This window comes from Trachemys scripta, chromosome 14, assembly GCF_013100865.1.
Source record: "Trachemys scripta elegans isolate TJP31775 chromosome 14, CAS_Tse_1.0, whole genome shotgun sequence".
Classification (NCBI taxonomy): domain Eukaryota; kingdom Metazoa; phylum Chordata; order Testudines; family Emydidae; genus Trachemys; species Trachemys scripta.
This window is the reverse complement of record NC_048311.1, coordinates 3,555,898-3,567,013: the sequence shown is the minus strand read 5'-3', so window position 1 is coordinate 3,567,013 and position 11,116 is coordinate 3,555,898. Positions and strand designations below refer to the sequence as shown.

Below are 11,116 nucleotides of genomic sequence, written 5' to 3'. Positions count from 1 at the left end.
AGCTCAATCCTTGAGGTGCCATTTAGGGATCTGGGGCAAAAATCTGTTTGGGGTTAGGTACTGCTTTGAGCAGGAGGTTGGAGTAGATGACCTCCTGAGGTCCCTTCCAGCCCTCATATTTTATGATGTGGGCATCTGAGAGTTGTCTCTCTGCACCAGAGCCAGACCTACACTTAACATATAATCCCTCTGATTCTCTAGTATTGATCTAAAATCCCCATCAACATTGCCTCCTCTCTATTTAATTCTCAGATATGGATAGTTTTGGGGCTTCTTCCCTCTTCTCATGTTAAACTGCAGCTACTTCACCACCTGGGAAGGATGCTCACCAGAGTCACCATTCTGCACCAGGTAATTCTGCTCTCCTCAATGCTCCTGCTCTTCTGGCTGCGCTGGTGGAACGGCACCATGCCATCCACTCCTGGCAGGACCCCTGTGCTCCTCCTCTCCAGCTGGCGCTTGGGCTCCACCTTCTCCAGCCAGCTCTTCAGCCAGCATCCCAACGTCTTCCACCTGATGGAGCTGGCCAAGCATATTTTCCACCGCCTGCCCAGAGGCAGCCTAGAGCTGCTGCAGGGGCCCGCCTGGGATCTGCTCCATTCCATCTTCTGGTGGGAGGTGGCCACGCTACAGGACTTCATGCTGCATATTGACATTGTGAGGCCTGCGGGGTGCCAGGCCTGCTCACAGGCCTGGAGACACCAGCCTAGCTTCCACCAAGTGCAGGAGATCTGTAAGCTGGCCATGGAGGTCTTTGTGTACAGGCCAGTCAGCTCAGAGGAGGAATAGAAGGACCTAGCACTTCCTTGAAAAGAGATCAAGGCCCAGACAAAGGGATGGGGTCTTTTCTTCAATCTTCACTGAGGATTTGGAGCAATGGTTGGACACTTGGATAAAGAGGATCTGCCTCCCTGAGCAGAGAATCCACCAGGGAATAAGTCACACACTTGTCCAGTGATTTCCCCCCCCCCCCCACAAAGCAGGGGGTGGATGCCAGTGGTAAAGCCACAATGGGAATCTGTGTGGATCAGTCAGGAAATGCAAACCCAGTTACACACACTTCTGTGGAGCCACAGATAGAACCCCTTTCCTACAGCACTAAATACCCAAGACCAGTTCACCTACAAGCAATCTGGTCTGCTGCTAGATCCTTTATCCTCCCTGCAGACACCAGTTAGTAGACAGGACTGGGAGTCAGGGCTCCTGGGTTCTCTCCCCAGCTGCAGGAGGGGAGTGGGGAAGGTCTGGAAGTCAGGATTCTTGGGTTCTCTCCCAACTGTTGGAGGGGAGTGGGGTCTAAGAAGTTAGAGCAGCATACTTGTCCTGGATGCTAAGACTGACCAGCTACCTCTTATCCAGAGATCAAGAAAAGCTGTACTGCCATCCTATCTCTTGTCTTTAACAAAAGAGACTGACAGGAAACCACCAGTCACAGCCATCAACTGAACTAAAAACCTATGAGGGATTGTCTGACAAAAGAAGAGTGTCTAATCGCTATCCTCTCTGAAAGGAGCTTTTGAAAAGTTTGGGTTACGTTTGGTTCTCAGAACCAGCTAATGGCAAATTCAAACTGATGTATGTCTTGTATTGAAATTCTTTTTTTCCTTTTGTGCACCTGATTCAATACATTTCCAGACTTTGGCATGAATTTTCTAGTGTTTGGCTCATGCGATTGAGCCGGCTGAGGTCTCTGTCCTCAAAACCCTGAATCAGGTTTGACTGCTTAGTGTTATACAAGTGACAGGATCATGCTAACACCTGTGATCTCTGGGCCCCCTTATTCCACTGGAAATTAACACAAAAGCTCTCCCACTGCTCATGGGGCTCGCTCAAGTTTGTCTCCCTTTGGATTCACTTAGATCCCCTTCTTAATCTGAAGCAGAAAACTTTTTAATGGCCCCACAAAGGGACTCATCAGAGGCCATGTCACAAATAGCACATTTTTAATAAGTCCCAATTGCTGGAGCCAGGAGCAGAGACTCTAACAATGCCCAGTGCATCGCATCCTGAAGCCTAATGAAGGCGCTTACTCTACCAGGGACAATTGGCACCAATCCCAGACTTTCCTCTGTCACAGACAGGGGCTGAATATCTTGACACCAGATCTTTGGACAGCCAGACTAATACCACATACGCTTCTGCACCAGGTCATTGTCCAGTTACTCCCGTACCCCATTCCCTTCTGTATTAGGTAACGGTCCAGGTCCCTGGGGCTCTGCAAACATCACCAGCTGAGTGCCAACCCCTTGGGGATGATGCAGGGAGGAAACTCTCCCCACACTCTCCAGCTCTGACAAGCATAAAGGTTTGTCTCCCTCCCCGCACACGGCCCTTAGGAGTCTGGGACAGAGATCCTGAGCTGTTTGGGAGGAGACACCTGCAATTTCAGAGACAGGGGCCCTTCCTGGCTCACCCAGACACATAGAGATACCATCCCCATAAGCTTGGAGACACAAGGACGGTTGTAGAGGGGTTTGGCTAGCCAGCCGTCCTTCTAGCCATCCACTGTACATTTCTGCATCTATCCAGCTATCTCCTCTTCAGTCCATCTCTCTATCAGACTTTCCCTCTCTATTTCCATCCACCCATGCCTAGCCTCTGTCAGCCCACATACACTCAGTAACTCTCTCTCTCTCATCTCTGGCTTTTCTAATGTTCCCAGCACTGCAGTCGCTGGGTTCTCAGGAGTCCCTTCCCAATGAGACAGGCTTTGGGCAGCCCCACCTGGCTGGGACATATGTAGTAGGAGGCTCCGGCTCACCTCCAGGCCCCTCACTCGCATACCGAGCAGGTTTGGCTGCCCAGGTGGGGGACCCCATGACCATGCAAAACTGACTCGGAGTGTCAGGCCAATGACCACATTTGCCCCATTCTCCTCCCAGTAAGACCCCTTGGAGCCCAGAAGCAGGTGGTCTGACACCTGCATCCTCTGTTTCCAGAGCCAGAGGTGGGTGTGCTGCCCACATGGCAGGTGGACAGAGTTAGCTGGTTTCCTTACCCCCCTCCTCCTAAACCCCTTAGACATTCAGCCCCTCGGCCTGGGGTGCCTCATCTTTGGGCTCCGTAAGCACAGAGTGGGCTTCAGTGAAGTGGAGCAGGGATTGCAGCTAAGACTCTGCCCTGATACTTGGAGCATCTGAACAGCTCGGAGCTGTTCAGGCAGGAGCGGTGTGGGGAGAGCAGAGCCGGAGGTGAATGGAGGTGAGTCTGGGGAGAAGAGGGTTTGAAATAGGCAGAGCAAGGGAGTGGGGAAGGGAACAGCGCAATGAATGCAGACAGACTGACCAGGGGAGTTAGGATGATTAGAATGGATGGATGTTTACTGCCACATCTCCAAAATCAGGGTTGTTACCAGCATAGGCTTATCGATAGCACAGATGCTGTGGCCCCAATCTGAACTGGCTGGACAGAGCCTTGGTGGGAGGCCGGTGGGTGCATGGAACTCCAGTGGTGGATCTCACTGGAGTATCAGGAGCAGTTCTCTTTTTAACCAACCCTCTGTCCCACCTTACTTTCCTCCTAAAGTTTTCTTTCTCCCCCAGTCTCTCTGTGGAGCAGATCCCCAGTGGGTACCAACAAGTTATATTACAGTTAATCTAGAAGCTCCCACAGAAGTGGGGTCCCCGTCGTGCCAGGCACTGCCCGGACACACAGTGAGAGGCAGCTCCTGCCCCAGCTGTGATCACCGCCCTGTTCTTTTGGGCACTGCACAGACTCACAGTAAATGAGGGACACACAATCCATGCCCCAATCTAAGTAGGCAAGACCGATAAATGGAGGGTGAAAAGGAAGATTATTGTTGTCACTTTAGAGATGGGACCCCAGACTCAGAGAGACAAAGTCACTATCCCAAAATCACCCAGTGACTGTGTCAGTGCTGGGTACTGAAGCCAGCTCTCCGGAGTTCTCAGCCAGGACTCATCCCCCGGACCATTCTTGGGGATAAGATCCTCCCCTCCCCTCTCACTCACCTTAATCTCTTGTAGACTCTTCCTGTGTCATCATTCCACTCGTACTCCCATCACCCCATGCCATCACTACATTGTGTGGGACTGCAGGTAAATTGGACTGAAAGCAATTGCCAGATTCACTTTTTTATACTGTTTTTCCATCAATCCCATGGCCCCTCCTCAGCTCATCCCAGTTTTTTGGAAACAATAGCCAATGACCCAGCGAGTTTAACTAACGCCTCTCAACTGTGCTGCTGAGGAGTCTGTTTCCTTTCAACTTATCTCCACTCCTTGTCTTCATCTTTCTGGCCTGAAGCCATTTTTGAAAGAATGGCCAAACAGCATTGCTCTCTGACAACCATCACCAACTGTATGTTCCTCCCTGTCTTCTTTCTCACTCAGATTTCTCTTCCCCCCACCCCTTCTTCCTTCCAAGTCTCACATGTATGGATGTAACTACTTATTCGGAGGTATAAAAGCCTCAGTAGGTGCCCATGCCCCTGTCAGGGAGTCCAATGTATTTATAACATTCTTAGCCCTTTTAGGTGACACAGATAGAGTTAGAGGAGGGAAGGAGAGAAGTGGGAGATCAGGAATGAAGATGAAAGTGAGGCTGGGGGGAAAGTTGAAAATGTACAACCTGGGGGGAGAAGAAACTGAATGAGGATGTGATGAATGCTAGATACGTACAGTGTTTGGTATCATATTGACCACTGTCTTAGAAATGCAGACAGACAAGGTGGGTGAGCTGATATCTTTTATTGGAGCAACTTCTGTTGGTGAGAGAGACAAGGTTTTGTGCTTACACAGAGCTGTGACACTCGGAGTACCTTTCCCTGCTAAGTACAAAGAGGAACAGAATCCTAAATAGTTAACACATATTTCAAGGTAAAGTTGCCAGTAAACTTGTCTCTCCTCATGGAGGGGAAGGTGGGGGGGGGGAGAACCTGGAGGAGGAGGCTCAGTGGGTCACAGATTGTTATAATAAGCCATATATCCAGCCTCTCTGTTCAATCCATGATTTTAGTGTCTAGCAATGTTATGAATTTACAACACGTACTTGATGGGGTCCACATCCTGAACCCCTTCTTCTGGCATTCAAACAACCCCCCATGCTCATCATCATAAGCAAGCTCCCCACAGAGCAGGACACATCAACTCAAAGTGGTACCAGACCCTGCCAGAACAACAGACACAAAACCTGCAGCTATATTTCTATTTCTAGGATGATCAACACCATCCACAACACGGCTTTCCAGATCCATTACTCTAAAACATACCAATCACAACATGTGATGTATCTCCTCCAGTGCCCCAACAACAAATATGTGGGTGAAACCAGGCAATCACTATGCTCTTGAATGAACTCACACAGGAAAATGATAAAGACAAAAACACCCTATCATTGGTGGGTGAAAACTTGACACAAAGTGATCACTGTATATATGACCTATCAATCCTCATCCTCAAAGAAAACCTGCACAAAACCTTCAAAAGACCAGCCATGGGAGCTTAAATTCATAACTTTGCTGGACACTAAAAATCATGGACTGAACAGAGACAAAAATCTATATTCCACTAACCTCACCCCCATCAGCTTATTTCCCGCCCCCCTCCTTTACCCTCTATGACTGGAAGCATGTTACAGACCACTTCACCATGAATTGTCCATTGAAATATGTTTTAAGTACTTGTGCTGTAAAATCTGCTCCACCTTGCATTTAGCTGTGACACTTTGAGTACATTTCCCAGACCTGCAGAAGAGCTCTGTCTGAGCTCAAAAGCGTCTCTCTCTCACCAATGGAAGCTTGTCTGTTACCCTAGATTTGATGGATGTGTGTACCCCAGAATGCAATCAAGGTAATTGCAACCATATTATGTGCATTGAGACACTGTGAATTAATAAAATAGAACGCCACATAGTTAAGAGTTAATTGCAAAACAGGCTTTTAGAGGCAAGGTGAAAACTAGCTGGGAGTTTCTGCTAATCAGAATGGGAGGAGGGGAATGAAAGGTCAGCAAGGGAGATTGAAAACCTTGGTGGATGGAAGACCTGGAGTCTGGGCACTTCTGATAGAAGTTTATTAAAAGCTAGGAAAAGTGATGATTTTGTAGAGGTTATTATGACCTATGTGTTTTGTAGAAGTTAGTTATAAAAGATTAGTGAATACAGTGGATTCTGGAGCAGTCTTCTGAAGCCATTTTGAGAGATGGTTTTTCTTGACATCTTTTCTCCCTGGTAGGTGAGCAACTGGCCACTGACAACTTGCTGCTAATTACTCAATACCATTCCAGTTTTTAGGTAAATATCTGGGATGCTCTAAATCTATTGCTTATGTCTGTGTGCACTTAAATCTAATAAACTGCAGTTTTAGATAGAGCCCGCTTACTTGTATTAATATTTCTTCAGGCTGAATTGCTGTATTCCCATTGATTTATTCCTGACACCACCTGGAGTGAAACAGTTAAGTTGCCCCTGCTGTGGGTTCTGAAAACTGTTGGTAACAGGTCCAATAAAAGATATTACCTCATCCGCTTCATCTCTCCAATATCCTGGGACCGATCCAGCTACAACAACACTGCAGACAGACAGATGAGAGATTTCCCTGACCTTTGCATAAATGTATGCAGTGCTGTAGCCGGCTCAGCACTGGAATTATTAGAAATTCCAGGCTTTCCCTAATCCATTCACTTAACACTTACCTGTCTTCTAGGATGCAAGGCTATCATTCCAAAAATGTCCACTGCCAATCCCAATGCTAGCACCTATTATCACAAATGTCCTTGCTGTGGGATATTTTCCACCCGTATTCTTTCTGGCCCCTACAGGTGATGTATGGCAGAGGGGCATGGGAAGATGGAAACCAAAGCTCCTTGGGGGAATTCATCCTGCTAGGGGTGTCTGACCGGCCACAGTTGGAGCTGCTGCTCTTTGTGCTCATCTTAATCTCCTACAGCATGACCTTGCTTGGAAACACCACCATCATCGTGGTCTCATCGCTAGACCCCCATCTCCACACGCCCATGTATTTCTTCCTCAGCAACCTCTCTTTCCTGGACCTCTGCTACACCACCAGCATTGGCCCCCAGATGCTGCTGAATTTCCGTAGCAGCCACAAATCCATCTCTTGGGCTGGCTGCGTGGCCCAGCTCTACATCTCCCTCTCGCTGGGCTGCACTGAGTGCCTCCTGCTGGCCATCATGGCCTACGACCGCTATGCTGCCATCTGCCAGCCGCTGCGCTACACACACATCATGAGTCGCCGCCTCTGCCTACAGCTGGCAGCCACCGCCTGGTTGTGCAGCTTTGGCAACTCCATGCTGCAGACCATCCTGACCCTGAGGCTGCCCCGGTGTGGGCGGAACCAAATCGAGCACCTCTTCTGCGAGGTACCAGCCCTGCTCAAGCTGGCCTGTGTCGACATCTCTGCCAATGAGGCTGAGCTCCTCGCCAGTGCGGTGATTTTCCTGCTGGTTCCACTGGGCCTCATCCTGGTCTCCTATGGCTACATTGGCGCAGCCGTGCTGAAGATTCGTTCGTCGAAAGGCAGGCTCAAGGCTTTCAACACCTGCGCCTCCCACTTAGCCGTGGTGTCGCTCTTTTATGGCACGGGCATTTCCATGTATCTACAGCCTCCGTCCAGCTACTCCCAGCACCGGGGCACAATGGTATCCCTCTTCTACACAATGGTGACCCCTATGCTCAACCCCCTCATCTACACGCTGAGGAACAAGGAGGTGCACGGGGCCCTGCAGAGGGCACTGAGGAGAAACGTGACCACCTAGGGGGTCTGATCTGGGAGAGCAATTGGCAGAAAACCATCTCTACCTCTCATGGCTACTGTAACGTCTTCTGTGCCCATGTGGAGCCTTCTGCTCTCTCAACCCACACAAACCCTCTGGCCTCTCCCACTCTACAGAACAAACCTGCACTAATCTGCCCCACAACCTGCCTTCCCTTTCCCACCCCACACAACCCATATCTCACCCACACAACACCCCTGCCCTCTGCTTTCCAATTCTACCAGGGGAATAATCACTTCCCTTGATCTGCTGGCAATGCTCCTACTGTTACAGCCCAATATGCCGTTGGCCTTCTTGGCAACAAGGAAACACTGCTAACTCATATCCAGCTTCTCATCCACTTTAATCCCCAGGTCCTTGCTATTGTGGTAGCAAAGAGGCTGCAACTGAGATCAGGGCTGAGCCAAGCATGGCACAGACATTGAGCAAGTTACAGTCCCTTCTCCAACTGAGATCAGGGCCCCGTTGCGCTGGGCGCTGCATAGACACAAAGCAAGGACAGCTGAGATCCGGGCCATCTTCTATGGGACCAGAAGATATCTGAGTTCAGTAGCTTCTCAATGAAACTAGCACACATCTGGATAGAAGAATGGATTAAGTCAGTGAAGGCAGCTCTATGGGTGTTGAGAATACCTGAAGAAGACCATGCGGATTTTGTGGAAGAGCATCTCAAATTCCAGGCCAGATCCACAATGAAGTTCATGGCAACACCTAACAAGCCAGACGTAGAGAAGACATTTCAGCTGTATGCAGACAAAGTGAAACCAGACTCAAAGAATTCTATGAGCTGACACAGAATCCAGGTGGGATTCTTCGGGTCTACTCATATGAGCTCCAGGAGAGAATGAGCCAGGTGAAGCACTGGGACCCACAACAAGTTCGGGACATGAATATGGTCCTGAAAGTATAGTTAGTGCTGGTGCTCTGGGATGATTCCCTCCACTGTGAAATGAAGAAGAGTTTTTTAAAGAAGAGTCCAGTAAGAATTTCCATGAACTCGTGCAAGCTGCCATTACAAGGTCTGAATTAGAGCAAGTTCCTGTGGAAGAGATGGCCAAGCCCAACTTCCCCTACACAAAGTGGAGGCCTAGGTAATGCAGCTAACGGGGAAAGGCTTTTCCCCAAACACAGTTAACACTGGAAAGTTTAAATGAAAGTGGCCAGAAACTGGCCAGCAAACAGGGAGTGATGCTGAAAACAATGACTGAGGGAATAAAAGGTAAAATCTCCCTTAGTATGCCAAAGGATCCCAAAGATCCCCACTGAAGGATATACAGGGAAGGTACATTTGCTACACTTGTGAAGAGCCAGGACATACTAGCTGAGAATGTCCACTGAAAGAGTCCTGAGCCCCAGGTACACCAAACCAAAGGGGCACCAGGAATGAGTGGCCCATCTACAGTAGAAGGCCAAGCAGTGGCAGAAGGATTCCTAGGCCTGTCCTTGATGGAAAATCAGTCTGCATACAGTGCTGATAGGAGCTCGGACAGTGCCAGCATATCTATCGACTTGTGTGAGTGAGCATTTAGAGATTAACTGCTGAAGTACTTATAGCCGAGGTGAAGATCAGCTGTTTATTTGATACTGGCTGTACAAGGGTTAACTGGGTCTCGATCCTCTCCGTGGCAGTGGTGAGCCACACCGGCTCACTACACACAGTTGATGTTGGGGAATTAGTCTGGCCACTGGGTCTCCCTCGGCAGCCCTTGCTGTAACAGGAACAAATACTGTAAGCCCAGGCCCTGGGTCAGGGTGGGGCAACACACTGTGTCAGGTGCTCAGGCCCTCAGGCCGGAGCTGAGCACTGGTACTATAAACAGTAGCAATAAGCCCAGGCCCTAGGTCAGGGTGGGGCAACAATGGATCAGCACTCAGGCCTGCAGTCAGGGCTGAGCAACACAGTACACTTAATAGTAAGCCCAGGCCCTATGTCAGGGCGGGGCAGTGCAGAGTCAGAAGCTCCGGCCCTCAGGCAGAGCTGAGCAACAACAGTAGGCCCCAAGCCTCCAACAGCCTTGGAGAGGGGGACGCAGGCCCTCCCACTCTACTACCACAAATTGGGTGGCAGGGGGGATGTAGGCCCTCCCACTCCACTGCGTCCCAGCCCGGGGCCCTAACAGCGGAAGAAGACTCACTGCATAGTCAGTGGGGATCCTGGCTGCAACACACTGACATGGGCTCTGGCAGTGCTGCAGCCAGACTAGGGTTGGCTGCCCCCGGGCTACTTCCAGACTCCCCCTCGGGTAGTACCTGGGCCCAGGTGTTGTCCTCTGGGGGGTCCAGCACCATAGGTTCTTCTGAGTAGCGAGCGAAGGGTAAGCGTGGAGGGTTGGGAATGGAATATAGGGTCTTTCCCTTCTATGGGAGTGCTGACTCTAATCCAGCTCCAGTAGGATAATCATAACCTTTCCAAAGATATCTCACATGCCTTATCCTGCACAAAATACATCATAGTTATGCCATACTCATATCATAATAATATTACTATGAAGAATATGGGGAGTAATGCGACGCTGAGCTCCCACTATTTTTTCCCATGGATGTTCCAACCCCCGAGCACCCATGGAATCAGAGCTTATGAGATAGATTTCAGAGCGAGGAAGTGGGTGAGGTAATATCTTTTATTGAACCAACTTCTGTTGGTGAGAGACACAAGCTGTTGAGCTACATGGAGAAGTTGGTCCATAGATAGATAGCATCTGGGGGTTCATAGTATCATAGAATATTAGAGTAGGAAGAGACCTCAGGAGGTCATCTAGTCCAATCCCCTGCTCAAAGCAGGACCAACACCAACTAAATCATCCCAGCCAGGGCTTTGTTAAGCCAGGCCTTAAAAACTAAGGATGGAGATTCCACCACCTCCCTAGGTAACCTATTCCAGTGCTTCACCACCCTCCTAGTGAAATAGTGTTTCCTAATATCCAAGCTAGACCTCACCCACTGCAACTTGAGACCATTGCTTCTTGTTCTGTCATCTGCCACCACTGAGAGCAGCCGAGCTCCATCCTCTTTTCAACCCCCCTTCAGGTAGTTGAAGGCTGCTATCAAATTCCCCCCTCATGCTTCTTTTCTGCAGACTAAATAACCCCAGTTCCCTCAGCCTCTCTTCGTAAATCATGTGACCCAGGCCCCTATCATTTTTGTTGCCCTCCGCTGGACTCTCTCAATTTGTCCAGATCCCTTCTGTAGTGGGGGTTCCAAAACTGGATGCAATACTCCAGGTGTGGCCTCACCAGTGCTGAATAGAGGGGAATAATCACTTCCCTTGATCTGCTGGCAATGCTCCTACTGTTACAGCCCAATATGCTGTTGGCCTTCTTGGCAACAAGGAAACACTGCTGACTCATATCCAGCTTCTCATC

At 49.5% G+C, this 11,116-nt stretch overlaps 1 protein-coding gene across 1 annotated transcript; it reads left to right on the top strand.

Moving 5' to 3' along the window:
* Nucleotides 1-6,782: 6,782 nt before the first annotated feature.
* On the top strand, nucleotides 6,783-7,736 carry LOC117887573 (putative olfactory receptor 2B8). The gene has a single exon (XM_034790219.1). The coding sequence runs from the start codon at nucleotides 6,783-6,785 to the stop codon at nucleotides 7,734-7,736; it is 954 nt and encodes a 317-aa protein (XP_034646110.1).
* The last annotated feature ends 3,380 nt before the right edge of the window (nucleotides 7,737-11,116 follow it).

Excerpts from the sequence above, each read along its gene's own strand:
- LOC117887573 (XM_034790219.1), top strand. The coding sequence starts at position 6,783 with ATGTATGGCAGAGGGGCATGGGAAGATGGAAACCAAAGCTCCTTGGGG.